This window comes from Leopardus geoffroyi, chromosome E1, assembly GCF_018350155.1.
Source record: "Leopardus geoffroyi isolate Oge1 chromosome E1, O.geoffroyi_Oge1_pat1.0, whole genome shotgun sequence".
NCBI lineage: Eukaryota > Metazoa > Chordata > Mammalia > Carnivora > Felidae > Leopardus > Leopardus geoffroyi.
Window position 1 is genome coordinate 11469939 of NC_059330.1, and position 16745 is coordinate 11486683.

General features: G+C 64.4%; 1 protein-coding gene across 3 annotated transcripts in view; it reads right to left on the reverse strand.

Annotated features, from left to right (window-relative positions):
* Window positions 1-205: 205 nt before the first annotated feature.
* Window positions 206-16745, reverse strand: part of RAI1 (retinoic acid induced 1) — a 121078-nt gene continuing 104538 nt past the window's right edge. For all 3 annotated transcript variants that reach the window (XM_045487607.1, XM_045487609.1, XM_045487608.1), the window contains 4 exons: window positions 11087-16634; window positions 6875-6968; window positions 2188-2237; window positions 206-1699 (listed from right to left, as the gene is read on the reverse strand). In XM_045487607.1, coding sequence (XP_045343563.1) covers window positions 1685-1699; window positions 2188-2237; window positions 6875-6968; window positions 11087-16618 — 5691 coding nt within the window. In that variant the 5' untranslated portion in view covers window positions 16619-16634 and the 3' untranslated portion in view covers window positions 206-1684. The remainder of the gene's footprint in view (window positions 1700-2187; window positions 2238-6874; window positions 6969-11086; window positions 16635-16745) is intronic.

Below are 16745 nucleotides of genomic sequence, written 5' to 3' on the forward strand. Positions count from 1 at the left end.
GGGGAGTTTTGCACCCCTATGGCAACCCCAGAGCCCGAGGCCGCCTGGAGTGTGGGTGCGTGGGCGGGTGCCCTCCCAGCAGAACCGGTCAGATCCTTGTCATCCATTTGTGCCCCACTGAGCCTTCCTCTCCGTCCCCACCCCCCACCTGAAGCCTGGCCCCCCTCTCCCAGCGGAATCTGGTTGGAATCCACGGGCTGCAGACTTCCAAAACAATCGTTGTATCTTTATTGACTTTTTTTTTTTCTGAATGCAATGACTGTTTTTTACTCTTAAGGAAAATAAACATCTTTTAGAAACAGCTCGATACACACAATCTTCAGTGTGAAGCAATATACTAATAAGAACACTAGTCGTCTTAACATTTACAGTCTTCATATATATTATATATATGTATATGTATACATATATATACACTATATAACGAGGCCAGATATAATACACACGTTTACCATTTTACAGTCATATGTACAGGAAGTTGCTAGGGCGGCCCCAGTGTGGGGGCTGCATCAGGCCTATCGAAGCGTGGACAGAGCTGAGGACACGGACGGACAGGCGGACGGACTGGCGGGGACTGGCTTGGGCCGGTGGTGGCTGCGCGGGGAAGGGGGGCGTCGCCGTAGCCCCCTTCCTGGCAAGGGCCCCGTGCTGAGGGACGCACGACGCAGGGCGGCGGCGACACACGGGAGAAGCGAGCATGTTCCCAACATATATACATTCTATGTAACATATATATAGAGGGGTACACAGGTTTGTACACGAATCTAGCGCTGTCTCTGCTCCCTTGCCGAGTGGGCGCTGCTGTCCCTGGAGACGGGTGGTCGTGCAGAGGGACGATCACGCATTCGCCCGGAGGTGCGCTCTGGTCACCACTCCTTTCCTTTGCGTTCCCAGGTCGCGCTCCAGGGGTGGGGCAGAGGGCTGGAAAGGGGACGAACAGAAGCCAAAGGGGTGCCCCAGTCCCACCCACACCCGGGGAGCCCGCATCCCCTGAGCATGGGCCCCGGACTCCCCTGGCTCTGCCCAAACCGCACGAAAAGTTTTGGCCAAGGCTGGGTGGGTGGGAAGGGCTCTAGGACGCAATTCGAAAGGTTCCTTCCAAAGCCTCCGGCCTCCTCCCCCGCCGGCCTAGTCCTCTCCGGAAAGGTTTCGGCTCCCTCCCCACCCCACCCGGCCTCGGAGCCCGGAGCCGCCCTTGGCCACTTCCTGGGCCCTTTGGACCCCCACTCCCACCCCCAGGGCGCCCAGCTGCAAGCCGCGACCGGCTGCGGTGGCGGCAGCACCCACGTGGAATGTGTGCCACGTCGTCTTGGAACTACCAGGGGAGAAGCGTGTCCCCAGGCTAAAGGGGTCTCCAATCCCCGCCGGAACCTGGGTGCCTCAAGGAGTCTGGCCGCTCCACGGGCTCCCTCTCTCCAAGCCGGGCCCGGGGGGGTGCGGGCGGGAACGCCCAGTGTTGTCTTGTTCCGGAAGCAGGCGGCTCCGGAACGTGTTTTCTTCCCAACCCGGGACCGCAAGTTTCAGCCCTAGGGGCCAGATCCAAGATCCGGAATCCGGATCAAGGATCGGCTCTGGACCCGCGCTGGGAGCAGCTCAAAGGCCCGGGGGCTGCGCAGGCGGCTCCTCTCCTTCGGCGGCGGGCGGGCAGGCGGGCTTCGGCGGCTTCTCCCGCCGTTGGGGTGGATTACAACGGCAGCCTCTGCAGGGGAAGAGACGCCAAAGCGCCCGTTATTGCCGGTGGCGGACCAGGGCCGGGAGCGAATTCCTCCCAGCCCCTCCCCTCCCCACATGACCCCGCCCCCGCGTGAGGCTCCGCCCCTGTCCGCGCCGCCAGCCCCGGGCTCGAGTATCGTTGGAGGCAGCGGAGCCTCACCTTAGGCCTGAACTTTTCTCTCCCCGCACCCTGCCACCGTCACCTCCGTGCCCGTCGTCCCGTGCCCCTGTCTGCCCTTAGTGGCCCCCACCTCGGACGGCCCCCTCCTTCAGGACCTGCCTCGTTAGAAGGCGGTCTGACTAGCGCCTGCCAACCTGCCCCAAAGGCTGCGGATAAACCTGGAATAATGAAGTTTTGGAGGCGGGCAGGTGGGGGCTGGGCCCTGCTGAGGGTCCGCAGGGCAAGGGGCGGGGAGAGGGAAGGGGCTCCCCTCCAGCCTGGACACCTTCCAGGGAAGGCCTGTGGTCACCTACCTTATGTTTGGGACACTTCAAAGAAAAGTTCTCTTCGATGAATATGCAACCTGCCACCAAAGAGAAGTTTGGGTGGTTAGGATGGCGGCAGGAGTCTCATCAGGGGGCCAGGCGGGGAGGGGGGCCCAGCGCCCACGAGACCCTAGGCTACAGGGCTTTTTGCGAAAAGTAAAGCAGCCCATGCTTGAAACCCTCCCTGTCTCCACCCCATCACGACTGAGCTGAGGGGCCTGTGTGCTTTTTGTTCTCCCTGAGCCAGCCCTGGAAGGCCCGCTTGTCATTCCGGAGGACTTCCTGACTCCCTCCCTATGGCAGATCCCCTATGCGTGTGTCTCTCCCCTGCCCCTGCCTCACTTCACTCGGCCACGCTTGTCACTTCCTCCTACTGGTCTATGTGTCGGTTACTTGCTCACCAGCCACTGGCACCTGTGCCGCTCAGAGCAGACACTCAGGATATGGGCTTGTCCCTGTGGGGGCCTTGAGGGGGGAGGCAGACCTGAGTCTGGGGGCAAGGGGAAGACGGGACTGGGGTCTTGGGTCTGAGTGAATCCCAGCAGGCATCTGGGTGCCCTGGGCACTGCCCACCCTGGGGGAACAGAGAGGACGCTGAGCATGGCCAGTCCCTGATGCCCACCTCGGCCCAGGGGTGCACTCATAACAAGCTGCCACTCCACTGCCTGATGCCACCTAGGGAGGCCCCGGCTTCTCCCCCAGGAGCCCCCAGTCACCACCCCCTCGTCCCCTTCTGGGCTCACCCCCACCCCTACCCTGCCGGCCACTGCTCTGAACAAACCCCAAACCCATAAATAGCCGGAGGCCGGAGCTGGCCAAGCAAGGCCTCTCCTTCCAGCACATTCCTCCTGCTCACGCCGTGGCTCTGTGCCGTGGCATCACGGCAGCGTGGTGGCTGGTAGGCAGGGCGGGGAGGGCAGGTCTGCAGGCCTGAGAACAGGGCTGGGAATGCTCCAGGCCTGTGGCTGTCTCCCCTTTTTTTTTTTCCGACCGACCGCTGCCAGAGCTGGGGAGCCTGAGACCGAAAACTGCCCACGAGGTTTGTGCACTCCAGGGCCAGCGGCTGGAGGCGGATCGTCAGTTTTTCCTCTTCTCTACGCTCCGATAGGCCAGACGCGGTGCCGGGACTGAACTCACACCTTCCAAAGAGCATTGAGCTAAAACCCCAGGCCTGCACATGTGATGTCATCCCCGCCCCACATCCCACTTCGGGCCCTACAGGCTCCGGGTCTCTGGAAGCAGAGGGCAGGAGGTCACCACTTCCAAAACCAGCTTGCTCAGCCACGCCCCCAGCATCCACCCTGGATGTGTGGAGGGGAACCACAGGACAGGGCCAGGCCACCTCTCCTGGTGTCTGCACCTGGGGACCTGGGGACCCAGCTGACAAAGTGGCTCCGGGGCCTGAGTGTGGAAAGGCTCAGACAGACCCATGGCTTGCTGGCTTCTGCCAGTGATTCTGAGTCACTTAGCCCCAACGAGGTGGTCCTTAATGGGGTGGAAGGGACAGGGCTAGTGAGCCAGGGCAGAACGGGACGGCCCTGATGCCCTACGGTCTGAGAGCGTGACCCAGACATCTGGAGAGCCCCACGGGCCCCCGCTTCACAGGCCCAAGGGGTCGGGTAGGTGGAAGGTGCCAACAGAAGCCTGGGGCTCCCGTCTGCCAAACGCTGGATGGCCTCCCCAGCCTCCTCCCCCAGTTCCTCTGTCTCCCAAGCCTCCTGCCTGGTCAGGGGGGCAGTGACCAGCCCTCCCTGCCGCCTGGAGGCTCACTTGTTCTCCCAGCTTCTCTGGCTGCTGCTCCTCCAGTGCCCGGGGCTCCACCCGCTCTCCTCTGCCAGCTGCTAAGTGGCGGTGCCCACGCCCCTCCCCCCCTCCCCCCCCCCCCCCGCCCCCGGCCCCTCCAGCGCCCTGACGAGCCCTGGGGCTGATGGCCAGCGAGCCTCTGTCCGGAGCCCAGCTGGGACAACTTCCCTTGTACGTCTGCTGACGCCTCAAATGCAACCTGTCCAGAGGGAAGCAGCCCCATGTGGCGGACGGACAGACTGCCGGAAGAGCTCCAGGCCCCCTCCCTGGGCCACTATCCTCTGCGCTGTGGCTCTGTCGCTCTTCTCGGGCAGAAGAGGAATCCATCCTGTGAATCTGGGCGGGCTGGGGGACTCGGTTTGGTCAACCGTGTGGTGCCGAGCCTGGCCTGCGGGGGCACGAGAGGCCACGCGACCGCAGCCACCCAAGTCAGTGGCGAGGAGGTCCGCCAGCTGGCGGGAGCAGCGGAGCCCGCCCGCTGACCACGCCCTCGGCACAGACCACCGGGGACTGGCGTTGAAGCCAGGAAGCCGGGCCTGGGAGAGCCGGTAGCCGACACACCTTCGGCACAAGACCTGTCCCCTCCAACGTGGGGAAGCTGGATGGCAGGCTCCACACCCCGTCACCCCTCACCCTAAGGCCTGCACATTCAGTGCCAGCGAAGGCTCTGTCCGCATCAGCAGGTCTCGTCTCCCGCCGGGACAACCTCTGGCCCCGTCGGCTCTGGCTGAGCCAGTGTCTCATCTGCCCGGCTTCCGGGGCCCCTTCCTGTGGCAAGCTCTGGGGCTCTACAGAGACCCCTATCATACGGGAAATCCTTCGAAGATTTCCTTTCCAGCGGAAGTGTATTGTGTCTGGCCTGGTATATACATCCCACCGCTAACCAGCTGCGGGGCACCTCCACTGACCTGGTGGGGCCGGGCTCCAATGGCACCTTCTCCTGGAAGTCCTCCTGGATTCCCACACACACCCCCCTCCCCCAGCTCAGACAGGGTGATTCTGTCCCAAGGGACACACTCTTCGCCCTTCCTGGTTGCCATAACTTTGGGCAAAGATCATGATTTTCCTGTCTGTCTCACTCAAACGGGAACCCCCGGGAGGTTCTGAATGGTACTGGGGTGGGAGAGAGAACACAGGATGGGGAGCAAGACAGGCAAAGTAGTCGCATCCTGGTCTGTCCTGCTGTGTGGCCATGGGAAAGGCAGCCTGTCTGTAAAGATGCAGCCCGGGAAAGCACAGGGGCCTGAGGCAGGGCCTGGCACCCAGTGGGTGCTAAGTTAATCACTGTAGAAGGAGGGGGGCAACTCGGGGTAGTTATCTATTACTGGGCTAAGGCCACGGGTCTGGTTAAGTGGCTGAGTCCACACTAAAATCTGGTTCCTGCTGCCCAGAGTAGGGCTGTGGAACCGGCGAGAAGCCCCACATCCCGCTCCAGCCGGCCCCTTCCCTGCACGGTGTGAGCACCTCAGCCCTCGCCAAGGAACTGTCATCACTCAGTCCTGCGGGTGCTCCCGGGGGTGGCTTAGCTGGGGCTGCTGCTGGCCCGGGACCAAGCGGGCAGGTGGGGGCGCAGGGAGTGGTCCCCTCGGCCCAGGGCAGAGCCAGCAGGCATTCAGGTGGGGAGGAGGGGGCTCCAGGTAATGGGAAGACCTACTGGGAGACACCTCTGCTCCTTCATCCAGGAGGCAGAGTCATTGATAACTTCACCCGGGTTCCAGGCTAGAGGCGGGGGTGGGGTGGGGTGGGGTGGGGGGGGCGCAGGGAGCAGGGGGAGGCGGCCACCGTCCAGGGGACTGGCCCCAAACGGGACAAGGGCTGCACTTCCCTGGGCGGCGTTCATTACTTGGCTCACTGCTCCGAGCAGCCGCAGCAAAAAGGGACGATCCTGATCTCTGTTTTACAGATGGGGAGCCCACCTGCAGAGGCATCCACGAACCTGCCCAAGTCCACGCGGTAAGAATGCCACGGGGGTTTGAATCCAGGCCAGAGCTGCCTCTCAGTGACTATGGCTCCGCCATAAGCAGCCTCTTTCTTTGGATGAAATCGGGACTGTCTGTGAGCCTGGGTCTCCCTGCCTGCTCGATGAGGTTTGGGACTCCCGGATCTCTCCGGCCCATGCAGTCTGTCCTTCTGTGTGCCTGGGTCACAGTGGGTGCTCATAAACGCTCATGAATGAGTAACAGGAGAAACAGATGAATGAGTAAGAGGAGAGAATGAGGTGGGTGAGGGTGCAGGGGAAGCCTGATCCTGTCTCCAGACCCCAGTGTCCTGCTGAAAACCTACAACTGTTGCCTGTAGCCAACGGGAGGGGGTTTTTTTTGTTTGTTTTTTTTATAAGTAGGCTCCACGTGTGCAATGGGGCTGGAACGCACAACCCCGAGATCAAGGGACCTATGCTCCACTGACTGGGCCAGCCAGGAGCCCCCAATAGGAGTGTTTTGAACCCCATCTCCTCCTACCTCACTTGGTGTTTGCTGAGGTCTGTACCTCCCATCTTTCTTTACCCAGTGAACTCCTATTCAGCCTTCAAAGACCCAGCCCCAGTACCCCTGTCTCTCTGAGGCCTGAGATCCTCCCCAGCCCCTACCACTCCTAAGCACTGATAGCTCCTGAGCTAGCCCTCCATCCTGTAATGCATGCCTCTGGGCATCCCTCGAGCAGGTGGCTCGGGACTGGTTCCTCTCTGTGACCTTAGCATTGTCCATCATGGGTCCCAGGGGAGAGACAGCTGAGAAAATAAATTGCTGGGGCAGGAGAGGAGGGCAGCCAAGGCGTCAATTGGGGCAGGGTTCAAGGAGCGGGGTGCCCGGGTCCCCCTGGGCTGCTCAGGTGGGCCTCCAGGGCCTTCCTGTCCCCTTGGGCTGGCTCTTACCCGCATCGCTGGCACACGGGTAATGGTAGGTGTGGGTGCATCCCTTGTGACAGCACCCGATGGTGGCCCCGGCTTCTTGGCAGCTGGAACAGGTCTGGGGAGGAGAGAGGGAAGACGGGTGAGTCTAGGGCTGAGGAGCCCGGCAGGCGGGCTTTATAGACAGGCTCTCCCACGGACCCCACATCCTTTCCCCTGAAACGCTCCCTGGACATCGGTGGGAAGGAGGGTCGGTATGGGGCACAAGTGCCCCCAAGGGCGATTTTGTGGCAGAATTCCAAGCTGTGCCTTGGACGAGGGGACCCTCTTGGGGCAGGAAAACGTCTAATCTCGTGGATAAATATCAGGGTCTAGGCATCACACAGACCTGGGTTCAAATCTCAGCTCCGCCATTCTGCCCCACGTGACCTCAGCCGCTAACTCAAACTCTCCATGCCCCGTCTGTGCAGTGGGGACAGTGCCTCCCTTACGGGACAGTCGTGATGATTAAATAAGAGACGCCGTGTGCCCAGCAGATGACAAGAACTCGTGAGGCCACTCACCCTACGGCTGTGGCTACCAGCCAGCACTGAGCAGGTTTGTGTGTGCGAGGCACCGGGTGTGTCCTTACCCACTGGTTCCTCCCACCGGCCCTTCAGGCAGGTAACTTTCACAAACCCCATTTTCTAGATGGTGAAACTGAGGCTTCCGCTCCAGGCAAGAAGCATTGCTTTCTACCCAGAAAGACACTCTCCCGCCCTTCGATGGGCCATTCATCCTCGCCAGATCCCCGGAGAAGAGGACACAGCCAGTCCTGACATGCCGAGGTGATGTAAATCTCATGCGAGGCAGCACAGCGGCCAGCCCACTCTGCCCCACGCCCGGCCCACTTGTCTGAACAGGGACGTGGCCGGGACAGCTGGGAGATGCCAAGGAGGCGACGCAAAACGAGAAGCCTCACTGTATGGGTTGGGGAGTAGACACAGGAGGGCAGCGCAGCTGTGGCAGGACTAAGCTGTGGTTGCTAAGCTACCAACAGGTAACGGCAGCTTACGATGTGCCCCATGTGCCTGGAAGCAGCCTCCCCATAACCTTATGTTGATATTCTCGTAATTCTACCCAGGTTACCAACGAGAGCTCAGAGAGGCTGATTAAACTGCCTGAGGGCACACAGCCCCTAAGTCGCCGAGCCGGGCTTTGAGCCCAGCTGCCCGGCTGGAGCGCAGGCTGGTGATCACCCCCCCATACTGTTCGAGGCAGGGGCTCCATGCCAGGTCCTAGGACTAAGACAGATCCCACCCCCAGCATCTGGGGGAGACTAGGAATGAGAGTCTTCTCCCACCTTCCTGGGGAAGATGCCCAGGAATGCTCCCTCTGGCATCAAGCTGGGAGCGGGGAGGTGCAGGGATGGGGGCTGGGTATATTCTGGAACATCAGGTTTTCATACAATGCCTTTAGACTCGCAGTTTCCTTGCGGTCAAGGCTGAGATCTCCTGGGACCGTGAGGCCCCAAATTCCCTCAATTTCTGGCCCACAAGGAGGGAATAAGGCAGAACTGGGGCCCAAACCAGGGCTGCGCCCTCAGGGGTTTTGTCGGTTAAAGGACAACAGTCGCAAGAGCAGCCTCACGCTACCATGCCTGCACCGTGTCCCCCCCTCCCCCAATCCCGAGTGGCACTGCAGACATGAAGAAATCAAGGGACAGAGGGACAGAGGCCTTGGGCCCTTCTGACCGTCACACCCAGGCTCTGATCCTCTGCTCCCCCAGCAGGGCTTGTGAACCCGACAAAGGACTCCAGGCTGGTGGAGAGAGAACCCGAGGTCCCAGGGGGTGGGCATGGTAGGGCTCAGGGACAGCGAGCCGTGTGGGGGCTCTCGGGAGGGGACAGAGAAGAAACAGGGCTGCCCCCGAGGGCCCACACGGAAGTTCTGTCCCCCAGAGAGCAAAAGTGAGGCCAAGGTAGCAACAGGTGTGCCGGGGCCTGGAGCCCTGATGCACAGGGCCCCTACTGTGTGCTGGGGAGGGAAGACCACCCCCACAGCCCTGCGGCCCTGCCAGCGGGGTTTGGCCTCCTGAGGCTCACAGGGGCCAGTGACTTGCTGGAGTCACAGAACCTGCCCTCAGCAGAGCTGCGATTCGAACCTGGGTCTGCGTCTCTCTAAGGGAGTGTGCTGCCACTGAGCTGTCCAGGCAGCAAGAGGTCTTGGCGGGGACAGGAGGCCTAGGATGCCTGGGCGATGGGAACGCGTCTCTCCAGAGCGTTCTGTGGCACGGTCTGCTCCTCCGGCTGGGGTGGGGGTGGGGGGCTGCCTTAATGATCCCCTCCGAGGCTCACAAGCCCTGGCCTGGCTGGACCATCTCTGGCTCGGTGGCCCTTCAGATCCCATCTGAGCTGCCTCCGGTGAGGGAGGGAGGTGCGGCCGGCGAACGGCAAGTGCCTGCTGCTGTGTGTCCTTGCCGCGGCCCCGTCCCGACCTTCCCGGGGAGGCCCCCGGTGGTGCCAGGCTACCACACCGTTTTTGGCATAGGGCACAGCGGGCAGAGATGGGCCGACCGGGCTGACTTCCAGCTCCGGTACTCAACAGCCGCGGGACACCAGGAAGGCACGGCGCCGCTCTGACCCTGGCTTCCCAACAGGACTTGCGTGCGGGTCCGCGAGGGGAGACCAGGGCGCCCGAACAGGCTGGGGCACGTGGGCAGCTTACCCACCACGATGGGTGCAGGTGGCTGGGAAGAGGCTGGATCAGGCCCTGGCTCAGAGAGGCAGCACAGGCAGGCCAGAGCCGCGTGGGGGTGGGGGGGCCGTGCGTGCTGCAGGGGGGAGGCGGTGATCTGAGGGTATTACTTTTTAATGATGGGAGACACTTGAGCCTATGTCAGACAGGTTGGGCAGGAGCCGGGAGCCAGTGACAGAGAGAGAGAGAGAGAGAGAGACTGGGAGAGAGGAAGACAAGAAACTAGCAGGTGTCCTGTTGGGAACTGGGGTTGCCTCAGTCAGGCTGGAAGCCTGGGCGCGGAGAGGTCTCTAACCACGGCCCCGGGGCTGTTCAAGGTCTGGTGCAGGAAAGGAGGGGAGGCTGAGGCCCTCAGGCACAGGGGCGGGTCCCAGTGGCTGGGGGTGGGGACCCCCAGCACAGGCAGTAGGAGGGGGTGGGCCGAGTGGGGGAGGGGGAGGGCAAGAGCACAGGCCTCAGGAACAGAATGCTGGCCCCACCACCGCGTCCCGGGCACATTCCGCCGACTGCCACCAGGCAGACCTGAGGGGGCTCCCAGATGCCCCCCACCCCCCCCGCCAGCTGCCTGCTCACTCCGGCCGCCCGCACCCCTCAGAAGGGAGCGTGAGGAGCAAGATCCCCCAGTAGCCGGACTGGAGGCATCACCTAGTGTGATGTGGCCCAGCCGCTATCACTAGGCCTAGCAGAGAGCAGAGGACGGTCGGCGGGCACTGAGGCCAGGCACGGCTCTGACAGCTTCACGGGCACGAACCCGCTCGGGCCCCACAGCCCCTCCGCGGCGGGGAACCACCCTGCCCGCGTTAGAGAGGAGGACACGGAGGCACCGAGGGGCTGAGCCCCACGCCCAGAGTCACACGGTGCGTGACGGGCGGTGCCGGGGTCTGAGCCAAAAAGCCAGCCTGCGTTCTTGCTCGTGTATCTGTGACTGTTCCTCAAGGAGCATTTTGTGACTGTTTCACGAGAGGTTCCCAGACCACCCGGCCCTGGGAGGGGGACGTGTCCCAAATACCTCCCGAGAGGCTCTTTCCCTCGGCCCGTGCTCCACCTCAGAGGCCAAGGAGACACGTACTGGAAGGGGGGCACCTGCTTTTTTTAGGCTGCCCGGATGTTCAATTCTGGGAGGCTGCCTGTTTTGCGGGGGTCTTGGCGTGTCAGCTGATGGCACGAGACGGGGCCAGGTGGACTGGGGGTTGGGGGTGGGCGACGGGAGCCCGACGGTGGGTGTCAGGTGTGTGTATGGGGGAGGGGCGGGGCGCCGGGATGGGCCGGGTGCCGAGGGGCTGAAGCTGCAAGTCCCGGACAGGGCTGGGCGAGCCCGTGCTGCCTCCGTCTCGACCCCACCCCCAAGCGCCTCACACGTGAGTCTGTGATCGTGGGTGTGTTTGGCCCAAACCGTGGCACTGGAGAGATGAGGGGGGATTCCCAACTGCCTGCCTGCCTGCCTGCCTGCCTGAGCTGCGGACCCTGAGCTCCCCCACCGCAACTGGGCTGGCCTCTTACCATGTCCACGGCCACCTTCATGGCCTCCTGCAGCCCAAAGAGCTTCCCGGCTACCAGGTAGACCCCGCCCGTCCACACGGCGCAGGCCTCGTGCACCCAGTGCTCCTGGGTGTCCCCGCCAGGCTCTGCCGGCGGCTCCTTGCTGCACTCATGCTTGCGGCTCTTGTCAGCTGGGGCCACCTCCTCGCCCCCATCCCCCCGACCGTCGCAGCAGTAACAGCTCTGCAGCCGCCGGGACAGGCCCCGGGCGCTGGTGCGCAGGGAGCCCTGCTTGGCGGGGTCGGCCGGGCCGTCGGGCCTCGGGGCTTTTCCAGGGGCAGCGGCAGCTGCACATTCAAGGTCTTTGAGTGTTCTCTCGAGGGGCGGCGAGGCCTCCCCACAGGTGCCCTCCGGCCGCACCTTCTCCTTGAGTTTTGGCTTCTTTTTGGGGAGGCAGTGTTCGGGGTAGTAGGGCCCACAGAGGTCCCCGAGGTCCTTGAAGTTGGCCGGGTTTTGGCAGAGGCAGCAAACAAGGCAAGAGGTACTCAGGGCCTTGGAAACCACGGGCCCCAGATGCATGGTGGAGGACAGGGGCAGGGAGGGGCGTGGCTGCAGGACAGAGCCTCCAGGGAGCGTGGCCAGGGAGGCCCCGGTCGCATCCAAGGAGAATGAGCACGAGGATGAGGAAGAGGAGGCAGAGGAGGAAGGCTTCCTGTGGGGCTTGGGCTCCTCCCCCGGGGAGTTGACAACAGTGCATATGGTGGTGAACGCGTCTCTCTTCTCCACCCGCACAAAGGGCGAGAAGGCCGGGGTGCGGCTGTCTGCTCGAAGCCGCTTGCAGGAGGAAATGTACTTGAGGCGGATTTCAGGCTCTGCAGGATCCAGGGGCAGCACCTGCTGCTGCCGCCGCCGCTTGGCACGCCCCTTACAGGGGGAGGAGGTGGTGTTCTTGGCCCGGCCCCGAGTGAGGCGCTTTCGCTTGGAATAGCTGCTGTAGTTGGCATGGCCCGGCTGCTTCTGCGCCCTTGTCTGGGGCTGGCAGGGCCGGCCCTCAGGGGACTGGGAGGCCAGGCCCAGCTCCTCCGTCTTTGGCTTCTTGCCTCCTCCACCAGAGCTGTCCTCACCGCCCCCCTGAGTGCCATTGGCCCTGTCTCGGGGAGTCAGGAGCAGAGCCGGGCCTAGGTGGGGCCGCTTCTCCAGGGGACCTTTAGGGAGTCCGAGGGCTCCGGCCCTGCCTTTCCGGCTTCTCTTCTTAGGCGCCAGGGCAGTCCCCCCGGGCAACAGGGCCTCCGGGGACGTGAAGGCCTCAGTTTTGAAACAGTCAGTCGAGGACAGTTTCTTACTGTTCAGGAGTTTGCCTTTTAAGGATCTGTTGGTCGGATTTCTGCATAACGGGTCGGCCCCCGAAGCTGCTGGGAGCTTCTGCCCGGTGCCCACGTTTAAGAGACCTTCGCCTGCCCCAACCGGGCTGCCCCCGGCGCTCTTGAGCCCTCGGTCCTTCTCAGGGAGAGATGGGCTCAGAGGATTACCAGGAGGGGCCCCTGGCGTTTTGCACGCAAACTTCTTCAGGCTGGGCGAGGTGATCTTCTGCACGATGGCCTCCAACTTCAGGCCCCGGCCTTTCCGGGGCGGCAGCACCTTGGTCTTCATGGCCCCCTGGAAGGCCGCCCGCGAGGCGAGCTTCAGGCAGGCATCCGGGGTCTCCGGGGGCGGGGGCTTCACGGCGGGCTCACCGTTGCCCTTGGTGGGCTTGGCCTTCTTGGGGGAAGACATCCTCTTGAAGAGGGTGGAGGAGTCCTCGGCTCCCTCCTCCTTCACGTCCCCCCCACCGCCGCTACGCAAAACCAGGTTCCGCTTCTTGGTGGGGACAGGCGCCATGAAGGCGGACTTCCTTTTGAGTGAGTGGAGGGGCCGATCGGAGAGCTTGCTGCCTGCCCCGGGCTTGGGGACCCTCGCCCGCTGGCTGGCCCTGCCCTCCTTCTGGGGGCTGCCGGCGACCTTGAACGTGGCGGGCAGGTGGTTGTTGGCGAGGAGCTTCTTGGTGGCACGGCAGTTGGGGAGCCGGCTCTCTGAGGGCCGCCGTCTCTTGGAGTGGAACACTTCCTGGGTTTTCGTGCGGGACCGCAGGATCATGGAGCGCTGGTCCTTGCCCGGGGTGCCGGGCGAGTCTGTTTCCTTGGTCTTGGAGCCCATGGGGCTGCTGTCGGAGGCCACGGGCAGGGCGGCCGGGTTACTGGGGCTGGATGCCGCCTTGGGTGACGGCTTGCCCACCCGCTTGCCAGACTTGAAGGCGGCTCGCTGCTTGCCCCCCAGTTTGTCTGGGGGCGCGGGGGTGGTGGTGAGGCCCGGGGGTCCAGGTGTGCGGGGCTCACTGAGGGCCGTGAAGGAGCGTGTGCACATCCTGGGGAGCCCTTCTGAGGCCCCCCGACCCGGGGCCCCTGCTCCTTCCATCTGTCCCTGGGGGGGCCCCGTGCAGGATTCGGGGAGCAGGAGGTCTTTGGGCAGCACAGGTGCCCTGCACGGGGAGTCCTCGGCCTCGGGCAGCCCCCGGTGCACCCGCCGGCTCCGTAAACTTTTGCCGCGCGGCACAGGCTCTTTCTTGGCAATGGGAGCCTCGGGCACAGCGGGCTTGTTCGGCTTCTGGGCCAGGGAGGCGTCCGGGGCCAGGGTGGCGGAGTCCCCTGGAGCCAGCGCCCCGTCGGGTCCTTCTTCGCCTGGCTTCATGTGGGACAGGGAGGACTCGAACCAACTCTGGACCTTCGACTCCGCGCCCACGGTCGGGCCCAGCAAGATGACAGACTCCCCGGAGAGGTGGCACGGGGAGCCCCAGCCGGCCTTGGCGTCCAGCACCCCCTCCACCTCCTCCTTGGTGCACATCAGCGGGGCCTTCGGCGACAGCGGGTCCTGCATGCCGGGCCTCTGCTCGGGGCTGCCCAGGAGCTCGCACAGCGAGGAGTACTCCTCCTCGGCCTCCAGGTCTTCTTTCCTCCCGGTGGGTGGCAGCAGGGGGAGGTCCCCGAAGTCGGCCGCTGAGCAGCAGTGCCGGCCCTCCTCCAGCCACCTGTCGGCCTTGCCCACCTCGGGGCACTGCAGCAGCCCGCCCACCTCCTCCTTCACCCCACCCGCCTCCTCCTGCTCGGAGTCCCGAGGCACCGTGGCCTTCTCCCCGGGGGGCTCCTCCTCCTGGAAGACCGGGCAGGCCGAAGCCTCGTGGGCGTTCTCCTTGCCCACGCCATCTGAGGCCTTCCCGCCCTGCTCCAGGCCCTTGGTGAGCTCACTGGGGTGGAGGCCCCACCGGGGACAGGCGTCCCCCAGGTTTTCCTCGGGCCAGGCAAAGGGGTTGGCGCCGTCCGCGGAGCCGGCGGCGGTCGTGTCCGGGAAGCAGTCAAAAGCCGCGGCGGCAGGGTCCGACACCGCGGCCCCCAGGGTGGGCTTGCTGCTGAAGGAGAGGGGACCGGCCGTCTTCTTGGGGTCAGGGGTGGCGAAGCCCACAGAGGGGTCTTCAAACAGCCCCGGGCTGAAGTCCTTGGCGCTGCCACCCTTGTCCAGCTGCAAGGACTCGGGCAGGGCCTCCGGCTCCCCTGGCCGCGGCCACGCGTTCTTGGCCACGGAGTCCAGGCAGGCGCTGTGGTTCTCCAGCGAGAAGGGGGGCTTGCCAGCGTCCTTGGCCAGGCCGGGCGGCTCGGCCCAGGCCTTGTCGGCCTTCTCGCCGATGGCCTCCTGCAGCCCCAGGATCTCGGACGCCAGGTCCTCCTGCGCCAGGGCGCTGAGCAGCAGCCGCGGGCAGTCCCGCTCGCCCGCCACGAACTTGGAGAAGCTGTCGAGCGGCAGGCTGCTGTGCAGACTCTGGAAGGAGTCATCGGACTTGGTGGACATGTCGTCGGGCGACGTCACGGAGCAGGTCGACACGGACTCGGGCTTGGCCTTCGAGTTGCTGTTGACCCTGGCGGGGCTGCCCCGGGCCTGGCTGCAGTAGAGGAAGCTGCGCTCCAGCGGATCCTCGGAGCCGCTCAGGTAGTCGGCCTCGGGCGGCTCGGCGTGCGTGGACTGCGGCGTGCTGCTCAGCGGCTCGGACAGCGGCGTGCCTGCCGGCTCGGCCGAGTAGCCGCTGCCCTCGGGGCTGCAGTGCTGGCTTTTGTGCTGTTCCGGGGTCCTGGACACCAGGTTCTTGACGCCCTTCTTCTGCGGCACGGCCGCCTTGGAGAGCAGCAGCTGCTGGACCGTGTTGGAGATGTTCTCCACCTGCGAGGTCAGGGCCGTGAGGCTCTGCAGGCTGAGGTCCGACAGCAGGTTCTCAGGCAGCTTGTCCTTCTGCAGCGGCTTGCAGTTGCCAGCCTGGCTGTCTACCGAGCCGGCGGCGTCGGTCGGGGAGGGGTTGAGCAGGGGCATGAAGTGGCTGTGGTCGGCGATGCCGGCGGGGAAGGCCCCGGTGCCGAGCGCCTGCTGGTTGTAGGGGAAGTTCTCCAGGTTGGGCATCAGGGGCGACGGGGTGGAGCTGTAGGAAGGGGAGCGGCCCACGGAGCGTGCGGGTGAGTGGCTGGAGCTGGGGCTGAAGGTCTGATAGTACTGCTCCGGAGTCCTGACGGCCGCGTCCGGCTGGCAGTAGCCAGGGCCTTGCTGCCCGTAGTGTTGGTACTTGGCGAGGTTTTGGTAGTGGAGGGTTTCCTGGGCGTGGTGCCGGCTCTGAAGGGCCTGCTGCTGCTGCTGCTGCTGCTGCTGCTGCTGCTTCTGTTGGTCGTAGCTGAGGCGGCCGGACTGGTAGGCGTGAAGGTTCTGGACCCGCTGCCCCGGGGCCAGGCTGGCGGTGGCGGTCAGCGGCCTGTCGTGGGGCTGGGCGGACGGTGCGGTGCAGCTCTTGTAGGAGTGGGCGCCCTGCCCGCCGCCGCCGCCCTGGCCCGGGGAGGAGTAGGTGGAGGAGGCGGGGAAGGACTGCGTGTGCTGGGGGAAGTGGCCGCCCTGGGGGAAGGGCAGAGGTGAGGCCATGTCGTTCTGCAGCTTCTGCCTTTGGAGTTTGGGGTACGCCAGGGGCTGCTGGGGCTGCGGCAGCTGCTGCTGGACGTGCAGGGAGTGAGTCCGAAAGGGCAGCTGGGCGCCCTGCTCTGGGTACTGCCTGCCGGGGGGCACCGCGGCCTTTTTCATCAAGTTGTCCTCATATTTGCCCACCCCCCCTGGCAGGGGCTGCGGCTGGGGGGGCGGCGGCTGGGGGGCCCCCCAAGCCTGCAGGCTCTCCTCACCCGAGTAGCGGCCGGGGTACGGGCTGCTGTCCTGCACGCTGTAGCCCGAGAAGGCCGGCCTGCCCTGCAGGGACTGCTGGGAGGGGAGTCCCTTGCTGCCCCGCGCGGTGGCCGCGGCGGCGGCCGAGCCTGCGCTGCCCTCGTAGCCCGGGTACGGCTGCGGGTTATAATAGTCCTTGGCCAGCAGCCGCTGCCGGTCACAGCTCAGCCCGGCCTGGCTCGGCTGTCTGTAATTCTCCAGGCGAGATGTCTCCTGTGAGGTCTGCTGGTAGTTCTGTTGTTTGCCATGGAAACCACACCTTTCTCGAAAAGACTGCATGACTCGGGCTGGTTATCTGTGAAAAGAGAAAGGGAGAGAGGGAGGGGGGGGGCAGGGAGGGGGGGGAAGGGAGAGCGATTCAGACGGGCCATTTCCCTTCCCCTCAGAACGCCTGCCTCCCACCCCT